The 13724-nt window shown below is 36.3% G+C and overlaps 1 protein-coding gene across 1 annotated transcript; it reads right to left on the bottom strand.

Annotated features, from left to right (window-relative positions):
* Window positions 1–251: 251 nt before the first annotated feature.
* Window positions 252–12932, bottom strand: LOC145983334 (uncharacterized). The gene is made up of 3 exons (XM_083116475.1): window positions 12845–12932; window positions 3583–6861; window positions 252–1511 (listed from the first exon to the last, which is right to left on the bottom strand). The coding sequence occupies exons 1-3, from the start codon at window positions 12930–12932 to the stop codon at window positions 1111–1113; spliced, it is 3768 nt and encodes a 1255-aa protein (XP_082972601.1). The 3' UTR covers window positions 252–1110.
* Between the last annotated feature and the right edge of the window lie 792 nt (window positions 12933–13724).

The following is a 13724-nucleotide window of genomic DNA, read 5'->3' as shown; positions in this document are numbered from 1 at the left end:
TTTAACTATTAATATCGGACTATAGAGCGCTCTATTGCATTGGTTGACTAATAGGATATAGTAATATTGTAATTCCCTCTTCACTTCTAGTGAATTACTTAACATTACGTACCTTACATCTCAAATTTGAAAGGGAAAACATTATTAATAGGCAGGCTTTTATTATATTTAGAAATATCTGATGAATTAACATTTAAAAAATACTAAGTTATATGAATACATGAAGCTATGAATATTTGCTTTAGAAACGCTTTACTCAAAGCAAGTTTTTTTACACACATTATAGAAATAACTAATTGCAAACAAATTAGGAATAAATTATTCCTAACAAAAGCTACAATGAGGAGTATTTTTTACTTTTTATGGCGCAGAATGGTGAATCTTATTGTACCAAAATGCACACTTATTTATCATAGCAACACAAGATATTCTTCTATGTGTTTACACAAAATTCTCTGCCATATGATATTAATTTACAGTTTCATGTTGGATTGAAGATTAATGAACTATGGACATAAAAAAGAATTTAAACATTTGTTTTAATAATTTAATATTACACTCCTATAGAAATATCGCTTGTGCGTATAGAAAGTTCTCAATTTAATGCAAAAAGAACACTAGCTTCATGTGAGAGAGAAACTCTAATAGTTTTTATTTCTTCTGCAAGAGTTCTTAACTCCTCCATTCACTGCAGTTGGTGTTGCTTGTCAATATTTAGCAATTTTCTACAATTGCAACTGCAACCATGTATGAACGTTTGCATTCAAGCACGTGATATTTGTGACAATAAATATTAAAATTAACGAAATAAAAATTTGGTGACTGCAAATATTTTTTTTCTTATCACAATTCTAACAAAGATCAGAAGTAGTTGTTCACACTCTACAAAAACAACCATTAATTATTTGCTATTTTAAAATAATTTTTCTTTCTATAATTTTAGAAAACTGTGCAATTGAGCATTATGTTATTCTCTTTCTGACTATGCGTCGGACAATATAAACATTATATTTACTCTCAATTTATTCCTTAAACTTGTGTATAAAATGCATCAATCACATGAGAGATTCATTGTTAACTGATTCTTTTAATAAAACATGAAAATACTTTCTAGTTTCTTTCAAATTCAGATTTACTTGAGAATTGTTTGAGTTTAAATTTCTTGTTCTGAGTTATTCTGGAATAAATAAAATACTTGACACCCTTCCATTCTCTATCTTTTAGGATCCCATTACTTTCTTGAATACACCTCTCACACTCATCCTTCTTGGGAATTATTTCCCTAACTAAATGCCTCTTGAAAAAGTTCGACACTACTTCTACTTCCTCTCTTGACCACCACTTCTTTTTAGATGGCTTTCTCTTCTTTTTAAAAATGTTTTCTATTTCAGGATGACTTTCAGCAAATGTATGCATATCTGTATGTTCCTCACTTGTTTCAGATAAACGTTCTTCAACGCTATTGCAAATATTGCCTTGTAGTTCCTCAAATCTTTCATTGCTGACCATATCTGTCAAATGAAAAGTGATTTTTATTAATTGTGTACATGTAAGAAAGGTAACAATTTTCTAACTGAAAATTGAATTTAAGATACCATAGGACGGGACGTGTATGATATAAAATCAACGTCAGCGTAATGAATGACTATAAATTATAAACATAATTTCATTGAAATTTCAACACATGTATTCCTGCTCCAAAAATAACAATACGCCCAGGGTTTTTTTTTTTTTTTTTGTTATTAGCGATAAACCCGAAATGTAACGGAGAGACGCAGCAAGTAGTATATGCACGATTTATAACAAATGTGACTGATTCACGGCTGTAATTTTGTCGCGAATTTTAGCGAAATTTACCGTTTCTGCGAACATTTTCATTTTTACGATAAAAACGAAAAAATGGCATTTTTTACAAATTTCTTTTTAAGAAATATATTCGATTTGAAGATGTTGGCTGCAAAGGAATGAGAAATCATTTGGAAAGGCACAGTAACCTGAAAGTTTATTATTTTTTATGTTGTTTTATGAATGAAAGTAAATGAGAGACAGATTGTTTTGTACATTCCACTTTTTCTAAAATATAAATATAACTGAGTAAGGCTGATTTTCAGAAGGTGAAATTTATTATTTACTATTTTTAAGCTTATTTTCCCATAAATGTTGCAAACATTAAGCCTTGTATAAATTAATAATTCATTGATTTAGTAACATTATGTATAAGTGCATGGCATTAAAAATTACCACGAAATTTTCACGAAATTACTGCCATATTTTTAACTATAAACACGATATTTCATATATTTTTCACGAAATTCTTGAAAAAATAATACAAAAAAACCAGCCCTAAATATACCCATTCCATGGGTTTATAAATTTATGTGGTAATTTGGAAAATTGTAAATCTTTCTACACTATATGAAAGGAAATATTCATTGAAGAGTACATGAATCGAGGTTTCCTAATCATCCGAAAATGGAACACTGTCGCGTGATTTAGAAGATTCAAAGGAAAAGATGAATTTGAAATTATTAGATATATTGCCTAAAAATAATCTAAATTTTTACCAATGACTTGCAAACCAAAATTATGGGAGTGTGTGCATGTGCATGTATATATATGTCTGATACAGAATAAGAATTTTGAGAAATGGTACTCTGATCATTGTATAAAGTAACGATTATTTGTAAAAACGAAAATCATTTACATATTTGATATCCCTGCATTCAACGTATAATTACTTGATATTTTGTATGTATATATTATAAATAAAAGTTGGTCTCGATTTTCATTTTAAGTAAATTATGCTACAAAGATGATAACCTCCCCCCTCGAAGTCTGAAAATAACAATAACTTTCAATTAATATTGTGAAACAGAGTCATTAACAGAATGAGACCGGTGTCAAACAGGCGAACTATGGATGAGTAGCCTAATCCGATCACGGAAGCCTGCACAGGCTGGGGGGTTCGTCGTACTGACCACACGTGACTCCCACCTCTGCTGAGAGCAAGTGGAAGTATGAACAGCAGTCGGTGAGTTGGGCAAGGCTCTCAAAGTGTTACCTATTGATTGTAACAAAGGAAAGGAATACGTATGATCAACACTCAGGTTTTCAAACATGTGTTCTTGGAATTACATTCGTGTAACGTAAGAATAGAAATAGTTCTTTTTAAGAATAGTGGCTATAGTCATTCGTTCTTTTTATCGTTGCCAAACCTGACTGAATCAATGTAATCAATGAATGTGACATCATCTAACATGTTCCGCGCCCGTGGCGAAATGGTGTACATATCGCGCTATGACGTAAGGGGTTCCAGATTCAAATCCTGGTCAATACATGAGTGTGTGTTTGTCCCGTCATCTATTTCATTCCTTTATCATCGCGATTACCCCAAGTGGCTGCAAAGTGTAGTAAAATAACCAAAATTAGCATCTAGAACTTAAAGGCATGCATAAGTTTTATGTTGTTGAAGGTACGATGATAGTAAAATAATATGGAATTGTGAGTATATTGCGAGTGGAAACTTAGTCCATGCTACAAATATAACATAAGTGAAATATATTATAAATGTGGTATTCATACCTGGGAGTTGAACATCAAGCTCGCTCAGTGATTTGCCCCTGCACTCTTCTAGTCCTCCTCTCTGATCCAATGTAAGGAGTAATTTGCTGACACTGGCGAGCTGCACAGTTGACTCTGGCAATCTGTAATATTCTCTGTGGATCTGAATATCGTGTCCCATATGTCTCGCGATTTGGTCCAGTTCACAGTCCTTCAGATTAAGCAATTGGGACATGGTTGCAATATGTTTCCTTAAACGTGTAGATCTTAATGCAGCTGGGTTCTTTGCTCCACATTCCTGAGAAAACTTTCTTAGGCAATCGTGTGCCCTCACACAACTATCTTGGGTTGAAGGAATGGCAAAGAAATACGGATTACTTTCACGGATGTTTCCAACTGTTCTAGTATGGATTAATATTTGCATGCATTCGTCAATGCCAGGTGTTAGAAATAAAGGAACGCCTCGGCCTCTCTTCCCACGTATTTCTATTCTTATTAAAGACTGACACAATTTCTTTTCCAGATCAGTTAAGCTGTTGAATACATCTTCATTAAATTTATTATTTACCCTGTGCTTAGTGTAAGTTTCTGTTAACAGTCTTTGAACTTCACCAACTCTTCTCCGATTGAATAATATGAGGTACGTTAACACAACCTGACAGAGCGAAGTCCATGTATATTCATCGGGATTGTCTTTCATCTTCTGTGTGAGGTCCTGTTTGGCCTTCTTAAGATACGACTGTAGTTTTAGCAGATCGTCTCTTAGTGGCAGCAAAACATCCGTATTCCATTTCTTTTCCTCCAAAGTTTTCAAGGCATTCCTTGAAATTTCAACATTCCATTCAGATGTCATCAAATGAAGGAAATCATCTGCATTCTCCTTCATTTGTATATCATGAGTTATTATAGCGTCGGCCTTCATTATCTTTGCCGTCTCAGATAGGGAATTGCCAATTTTCAGTGCTAAGGAGGGAGCTTTATATGTATTAGATTCTCCCTGGAAACCACAAAGAATACGTACAGCTTGAATCACACTTTTAAATTTTGCAGGTGAAATACAGTCTCGTAGTGTGATTATTGTATTGTCAAGTTTTCTAATTTCTATCAAAAACCTTCCGAGTTCTCTCATTTTGCTACTGATGGTACTGTGCATATGTTTTAGGTGACCATGGATATTGTGCAGTCGGCTTCCTAATTTGAGAATCAATTCATCATTTCGAACCACTAGAGATACTCTGTCCTGAACCATCCTACCAAGAACATTCTCCTTCAGACCTTCAGTGGCTACTGATGAAATGGGCATCAGTAGCGAAGCGCGTGCTTGGTGGCGATACTTGGAAGGTGGTCCATTTTTCGGAGCAAATTTACAAATTTTCTTGTGTCTCCAGATATTAGATTTTACAAGCAATGTGAAGCAATATTCGCATGGCAAATATTCTGGTGTTGCTAATTGGATATATGGCCTTCTATTAACAATGAGTTTTCCTTTCTTATTTTTCACAACTTCAACATTGTGAGTATAATTTCCACGGTTCCTAAGTAATGTTAAGGCTTCCTTTCGTTCCTTTGAGTTCTTAGGAAATGCAAAAGCTGCCTTGACGTCTAATTCATCTATGTGCTTTCTGTGTAGGTGCCGTGAAAGTTTTATCATTGTATCTCCACAGTAAAAACAATGTTGTCTCTTATTAAATATTCTTTTAGTTCCATTCTTTCTCGTAATATCTACTTCCAACGTGTCACTACTGGAAGACAAAGTGTCTTCTTCATTAATCCTCTTTGATCTATTACAAGTATCGCTATAACTACACTTTTTACTCTCCTTATCAGAATTAACTGACGCCAAGGCTTTATTTTTCTTAGTTGATTCAAGACAATTTTCAATTTCAGTATCAGAATTATCTGTGTCTGGAAGATATTCAGATTCTGAAGGAGTTAAGTCTATTGAAGAATCTTCCTCGACCTCGTTACTTTCCAAGACACGATTGGTTGATTGAACATGTTCTCTTCCTTGCAATTGTAAGTCATCATGAAGGGATGACCCAGCTTCGTTTGTTGTTGTATTTTCCACAGAAAGCACATCCACCACCATGTTTCCTTTCTTATATATAGCTGTTTTTCTAAATTCCGATAATTTTGGAAAGGATGGAGCTGTCTCTCTGCATGTAGATTTCTGATCATTAAAATTAAGTCTCTCTGATTTGCCTGACCTTTGCTTGATTGTTGTACACACTTCTACCTTTTTTCCGTTGTGTTTATTAGTACTGCTCTTCTTAAATTTTCCCACGGACGACGATAAATGTTTTTGTCTCAAAGATCTATTTATTTGTTGAATTTTACTTGTTTTGCGATTTTGTTGCATTCTTTCTACCATCCTTGTTTTATCCTTCTCTATTCTTGATGAAATGTTTCCAATTATATTTTTCTTTGCATATTCTTTGTTTCTATCAGAACACTTTGAGTAGTCTTCCATTTCAAACTGATTATTTGCAATAGGTATACTGTTAGAATTTGATACCTTTATATTTTCTTGCCATTCACACCACTCAGTTTCCCTTGAACATAAAATAATTGCATTTTCCACTCTGTGGTTATTAGCTAAATGTGTTACTTTGCTTTTCTCTGTCAAATCCGGTTGATAATTCGGACGTTTTACCCCATCACACGCAGTTGCTTTACAAGATTGCCTTTGTTGGTAGGAATTTTCATGTTCAGTACTAGATATTTCAGTTTTATCTTGTAAAGGAGAATTGTTCACTGTCTCCACATGTGGCAATTGCATATCTTCCAATTTTCTCTTCTTAGACGTTTGTAATGCCTCTTGAGCATTTCTGTTGATCCATTCTTCTTCTTTATCTTCATTCACAGATGGTACGTTGTTTGCATTGGATGTATATACGTCTGTTTGACATTCACGCCACTCAGTTTCCCTTGAACATGAAATAATTGCATTTTCCACTCTGTGGTTATTATCTAAATGTTTTGCTTTGCTTATCTCTGTCAAATCCGGTTGATAATTCGGACGTTTCACCTCATCACACGCAGTTGCTTTACAAGATTGCCTTTGTTGGTAAGAATTTTCAATTCCATTTACTACATGTTCAGTACTAGATATTTCAGTTCTCTCTTCTACAGGAGAATTGTTCACTGTCTGTGACATTTGTATGTTTTCGAATTTTCTCTTCTTAGATGTTTGCTTCACAGTACTTTCCAATGTCACTTGAGCATGCTGTCTGCTGGCAGAGTCTTCTTCTTCACCGTCATCCAGAGATGGTCCTGTAAAAATATTAACAATTTGTTCACCTTAGAAACTAATGAAATCAACATTTCTTGAGAAATGACTACGTCTTTCTCTTCGTAATTAATATTTCTATGCGATATTGTATAACATTATATATTATGTAAAATAGAAAACAAGCGTAACCAGAGAGGGATACCGGGAGGGTTATATTCCCCAATTTTATCAGATTTCCTTTCCGAAGAGAACTTTGTTAAATACTTAAATCAAGTTGGAGCAGCATTCACAATCTTACCGTGATGTGCTTAATGGGTACTAATCAGAACATGTTATATCCACGGTTAAACTTATAAACAGTCAGACTACTCTATTTGTATCTCTAATAAAGAGATATCGGTTAGTTTGATTGTTAAATAGAACGGATAATGGGCGGATCAATAGAGAACATTTTCACGAAAGAAGTGACTGTTCAACATGGCCTTCAGAACACAAAATTGCACGTATTACATGTTTCAGTAATTCCAGGATCTCAACGGTCAAATATATATTGATTGTTGAGTTTCAATTGTTTGACCCTCCCCTTCCCCCTTATATACGTGGACCTTCATATTATTTATGTCACTTCAGAGTAGTATTGAGTAGGTCTGCCAGTGCATCAAATTCTATTTTCATTTCCAATAATTTTTCTGACTACCATATAAATATCAATCGGTTTCGACTGTTGACTACAAAAATCAAATGGATAGCCCAATCGAGAACGTATATACTACATCAGGTGCGTATTTCCAAGATGTTTCAGTTTTTACCAAGTTTCAAATTTCTAGCTCTAATAATTCCGGTGATATCGTAATGTTAAAAATATATAGATTGTTGACTTTCGATTTATTTGCTACCACAGACAGACGGATATGTCGATTCAGATAACTTATATCGAGATGATCTATTACATTTTATTACGTAGCATTAACAGTTTCTGAGATATCGGCACGTAACGTGACTTCGATTGTCCCTCACGGAAAGACGGTGCTCGGATCGAGATGATCTATGATGCTTTTTGCTGGTATTTCTTAGGTTTATCAACCTATCAAGTTTCGTATTTGGAGCTCTGGTAATTTCTGAGATACGGCTAGTTGACACGGACTGGCAGACAGGCAGGCGGAAGAATACGCAGTGGGAAACTTCTCCTCAGCTTCACTGATTAGTACTCAAAATAAAGCACTGCTTTAAAGTGTAAAATTTGCTTTATGCAGTGACGGCGCCTGGAAAAAAGCTGTGGGTGGAGCCCCTCAGTAGAAAACCCAATTTTCTTTGGGGTTTTCATATTTCCAAAGTGAATTTTTAACCTTAATACAAGTGATATTTAGAAGTATATAAAATGCAATTTCAAGCGTAACCCCCCTCCGTCTTTGCGCCTGCTGCTTCTCTTGTCACTTTTCCCTGGCGTCGTTGTTGATTTTATGCTCCTGTACAAGTAAAATCACAGTTTAACGTATTTGTATGGAGGTCTGAATGGCAATATATTGTAAATGACCGAAAATACTATTATTTTTGCAGTGCTTGCTTTATTATTAACTTCTGTTCTTTCTTGCAAATTCGACTCGGTGGCTCAGTCGGAAGGGTGTCTGGCTGCCACGTAGGAAAGCCGGGATTTATTCCCAGCATGGGTGATTTCAGATGCGAATTTTCTAGCTAACTCCCAGCACGAGCGGCTCTGGGACTCATCCAGTTTCTCCAAGGGGTCTCGGGTTCGATTCCCGGTCGAGGCACATAGTGGTTCGGATCCCACTTTAAACTGTAGGTCCAGTCCCGATTAGCCTTACTGTGCACAAAGTGGACTTAAAACACCAACTCAATCAATCAATCATCCAGTTTCTCATTAATGGGTACCTGCGGGGAATCTGGAATCTGGTGTGATCACATCGCCTCTATTATAGCCTCCCTACAAAGGCCACAGAGGACGATGGTAAGTATGCTCAACTACGTAATTAAGTATAAAGATAAAGGATGTTAGAAAAATAAGAGTTCTCGGAAACATGAAAAATGCTCCGTAAATCATTCAGAATCAGTGTGAAGAACTGGGAAGGGGGGGGGGGTACAAGAGTACCTAAGAAAGAAATGTAAAGAAGCAGCCGATGAAATATCCTCGCGTTATTTTGTCTAACATTTTCCACCCACCCTACTAAACCTATTACTGTTACTTTGTCTGTTGGAATGATATGTCTCTCTGAAAACGTTTTGAGAAAATTGTTCAAAATGAGTGAAACATCGTACAATTAAATACGGTTTCGTAAAGGGAGTGGAATACACATTTCTAAACAAGTTAGTGATGATAAGATTATATAAATATGGTTCAGAACAAAATACGAAAAACGTTAACCTCCGAATATTCTAACAAAATTTGTAGAAACTACATACTTCTAGTATAAAATATTATATGGCATATTTTATTCAAACTGTATCGTCAATGTTCAAAATTGCAGTATTTGTACTAGAGGTACTTAAGGAATTAATCCCATACCGTAGCAGCGAACAGCCCCATGTCCCAGAACGAAGTTAATTTTTAACAGGTCTAGTTTTTCGTTTCTCAAAAGCAGCTGACATCCTTGAGATATTATCAATTATGACGTCACGGAAGCCTCTCACTTTTCTCAGTTACACAATTTACATCATGCTCAAACATAAAGCTAAAGCTTTGTGGTGATTCTGAACAACAGCTCATGAACGTGTTTTGATTTGGAGGGTACTAACTTCACCATTCATATAAATAGGTTCAACGTCTGTGGAACACGCATCTGTTCTTCATATCCTCCTCTGTTTTTTTTTTCTGAACCGTTGTACTTCCAACAAACAAACTAAGCCCTATTAACAAAATACGTAGGTGTGATACTTCTGTTTCATATTCTTTTTAATTTCTTCTGTAAACAAGACGTAAACCTAGAGACATTGGAAGGACTCATTCCAAATAGATTTATTGAATTAAATGTAGCACTAAATAACGGATGATCCGTCGTTTTCTTGGCTCTTAATTGCTTCAGTTTCTGCACTAAAGCTGATCGATACTGGCAAAATTAGAATTGGACTTGCAGAACAATTCACGAAACTCTTGCTGTCCGATGTGTAGGCGAATATGTAACTTAGAGGGCTTGTAGTTATTGATGTCGTTCTTTCAATTTGCGATTCACGAAAAGTATAAAAGCTGTGGCCGCTACAAATGCAGCCGTTGTTGAGTCACTTGCTCAACCCTCTTCAACTCTCCTACAACTGAACTACAAGGATGTAAACTCTGATTTTCCAAGTTATATTTTATTCTCTGTATGTAATTACACTAACGTACTACACATAACCTTGCCTCTTCCCTGGCTATCATACGCACGTCCACTATCGCGGTTAACCTAACGGTATAACTGAAAAACGTTAATTAAATCAGGTATCCAAACACATTTTAATGTTATATTCTTTTTAGATCTCGTCTAATTTTTCCAATCTATCCAATTGGAAATGGGCCCAGAACGACCTCTATGGATTCACTTGTTCCGAATTTGTATTGATTCATTTGTATCAAATTTCTAGAACTTCGTACATGAAAGAAAAACATTCAGATAGAAACTCCTTGAACAACAATTCTGCAAATTTTGTCAAAAGAAGAGAATATGATGAACAAATGCGTGCTTTTCAGATGTAGAATTAATTGTCCATATTTCTGGATGATAGTAATAAATATAACTAGTGGCTATTTATTGATCTTATTTTCTTTTTTGGAAAGTTTTGAAATTTGTTATGGAAAAAAACCTTGGAAATACCATTACGGTGTTAAACTTGTTTGGGAGGAAGGTGGGATTATCAGAAAGCTACAGAAGCTATCGCATTTTTTGATGTTAAAGGTTTGGTGCATCATGAATATCTGCATGAAGGACAAAAGATAAACCAAGACGTTTATATTGACGTCCTGAAACGTTTTGCGTCCAGCAATCCGGCCTGATTTGTGCACATCAGGGCAGTGGTTCTTATTGCGCAACAATGCAGGGCCCATACTGCTTTATCAGTCCAGGAATATCTGGCCAATCATCGTATTCCTCCTCTACCACATCACCCATATTAACCCGTACTGTCGCCGTGTGATTTCTTTTGTTTGGCCGTGTGATTGATTGATTAAGTTGGCGTTTTAAGCCCTCTTTATACACATTAAGCTAATCGGGACTGGACCTATAGTTTAAAGTGGAATCCGAACCACTATGTACCTCCACCAGGTATCGAACCCGGGATCCTTTGATTGAAAGGTGACGACGCTACCACTGCGTCATCGGGGAGGCCCGTTCCCAGTGTGAAAACGCCGCTCAAATGGAAGCGTCAAGATGAAGATATTGCAGCAATCCAAACGGCTGTGACAGATGTGCTGAGAAGCATTCCAGATGAAGCTTTCTCTGCTTGCTTCCTTGACCTCCAGAAACGGGAGCGGCTGTGCATAGATAGCCGACAAGATTTGACAAGACCTAGGACCATTAGTCCGTAAGTTGAATCAATTATTTTTTACGAGCTCAGTCCTGGAACTTTTGTGACAAAGGATGTACTACCCATATTATCAACCATCATGTTCATTAGCAATTTGTCGCAATTTGAAGTTAAAAAAAAAAACAATAGACAGAATGCAATATCTGCTGCAGCAACAGCACAATCCCATTCGTTAAAAAGCATGCTATAAAGAAGAAAAAAGAACGACAATAGTGCTTGACAATCCGCCTGTTCTTATATTTGCTAGTGACTGTACAATACTGCAAGCAAGGCAGATGAAAGGTGAAAAGAGCATTTCTTGACATGTGAAACAAAAATGACCGGTTAACATTAAAAAAAAAAAAAATGTTAGAGAAGTATTCTTCGGTGGATAGCGTAGCATTAGAACGCAGACAGGAATATCGAGAGTTTTCTGTTGCGTCTTTGTCAAGGTCAAAAATGAAAGCAATACCCAAGCAGTCAGCTGTTGTTTATAAACGTGAGACATAACCGAGAAAATTATGACAGCTTGAGATTGGTCCCTTCAGGGTTACAAGCACTTGCATTTCATCACAAAACAGCTTTATTTTTCTAAACTCTGTTTCACAAAGGAAGAGCAACGTCTACTGGAAAACATGATACTCTTCTACCCATGTATTCGGTTAAACGTTCGTTAATCAATTTTCCCAATGAGAAACTCCAATATGGACCCAATTCCTTAAAATTACGTATCCAAAAAATAGAATTGCCTTTCTATCTAGTGGAAGAAAATATTCCAATATACCTGTCAACAGGGTTTCAACGTCGAGATTCTAAATTGAAAGCAAATATTTTTAATAATTTGTGACAACCTTTCGCACTCTATGTGCCGAGTTTGTAAGCGTGCTTAAGAAAATTCGTAATGTAATTTTGAAAAGGGCTACTTTTTACAATACTATTAAAACGTTTCAAACATTTCCCTTCTTTTATTTTAATCAGCCAAAATCACATGAACTCCCTCAGCCTTTACGTTAACAAACTGCAGTTTGTACCTGCCTTATCAGCCATATTTCTTCACGGGTTATAATTTAACCTAACAGAGGTAAATCTATGCCTAGGATTTTTAACGCTTTAAAAGTATGAATATAATCAGCATAACCTTTAACTTTGACCAGTAGTTGCCCCCCCCCACCCCCCTTGCCTCCCGCATACACAATTTTGTATTATTCTCATCCTGGTCACGTTTCGACCCCAATTGTCAGGGAACTAAACGAAATTCCTTCTCTGGGTGCAACACCACTCGCTATTTCCATAGCCTCTGCAATAAAACGACAGTCATATGTCAACTTGATTAATAAAATAACCTAGGCCCAGTCGAACAAATGCTATTCAAGGATGACAACTTGATTCCAAACAAGTTTTTTTTCTGTAAATAGTTATAAGGCGCAACTGCAAATAGTCATAAGTTCTGACCCACTGAAAATTATAATTATATTAACCCAGATATGCTCGTGTTATGTGTTATTATTGCTAAAAATTAAAGAATTAATATAAAAACAGTGAAAAGAACAAGACACTTACCTATCTCCAAAATTGTAGCTTTATAGAACTGTCCGTCGATCCAGCGAACATCATGCACTTCACCAACAGACAACTTCTTATTCTTCATCTTAACTCTCGCTGCAGTACATTTGTAAATAACACCATCTTCTTTGAATCGCACTGAAATAGGCTTCATTACCTTGAAGTTCCGTTTATTATTTTGTCTCATGTTTGCAACTTCACCTATCACACACACGGCACGACTGCCCTCTCACCGAAGCAATGGACTCAATAGTGCGCGCAAAATATTTGGCGGTTTAAAAAACCCGCCTTACCTCCCACGAATTACATGTTGCCAACTACATGAACATTTAATACTCGATTTCCACAATTGACAGAGAAGAAAGTTTCTGCTGTGTTAAGACGTCAGTGTTACAACAAGCAAAAATGCATTGTTCACAATATATTTATTATATTTGTTAGTAGTACAAGGTGGCCGCGGTGCCTCAGTCGGTAACGCGTCTGACTACCATGCTAAAGGTCCCGGGTTCGATCCCCGGCCGGTTCAAATCCGGGATGGAAGCGGCCCCGGCGCCCACCCAGCGTCGAATAACATGGGTACCTGAGGGAAACCCTGGGGGGTAAAGGCGGTCAGGGGCGTGATGCTGATCACATCACCCCCACTCACGACCGGATCAAGAAAGTGTGGGGCGTTACAATCACACCCCCTATATGCCTTCATGGCATGGTGCTATGCACAGGGGAGCACTTTACCTTTACCTTTTACAAGGATTTCCCGTTGAACACCCGCGCACAGGCTGTCAAGAGTGTCCACAGCGGAGTAACGTGGTTCAACCGCACCATCGAAATTTTTGAACATATACGTAATTTTTTTCAGTTCATATATAAAGAAAAAGAT

Source organism: Lepisma saccharinum, unplaced genomic scaffold (genome assembly GCF_977018435.1).
Source record: "Lepisma saccharinum unplaced genomic scaffold, izLepSacc3.1 HAP1_SCAFFOLD_814, whole genome shotgun sequence".
Lineage (NCBI taxonomy): Eukaryota > Metazoa > Arthropoda > Insecta > Zygentoma > Lepismatidae > Lepisma > Lepisma saccharinum.
This window is presented reverse-complemented; position numbering and strand designations above follow the sequence as displayed.

What these genes read in the sequence shown, in the direction of transcription:
- LOC145983334 (XM_083116475.1), bottom strand. Translation starts at nt 12,932, where the DNA reads ATGAAGAATAAGAAGTTGTCTGTTGGTGAAGTGCATGATGTTCGCTGG. An exon ending in AGCTACAATTTTGGAGATAG is followed by an intron (nt 6,862 to 12,844) that starts GTAAGTGTCTTG and finishes TTAGTTTCTAAG; the next exon opens with GTGAACAAATTGTTAATATT. An exon ending in GCTTGATGTTCAACTCCCAG is followed by an intron (nt 1,512 to 3,582) that starts GTATGAATACCA and finishes TTCATTTGACAG; the next exon opens with ATATGGTCAGCAATGAAAGA.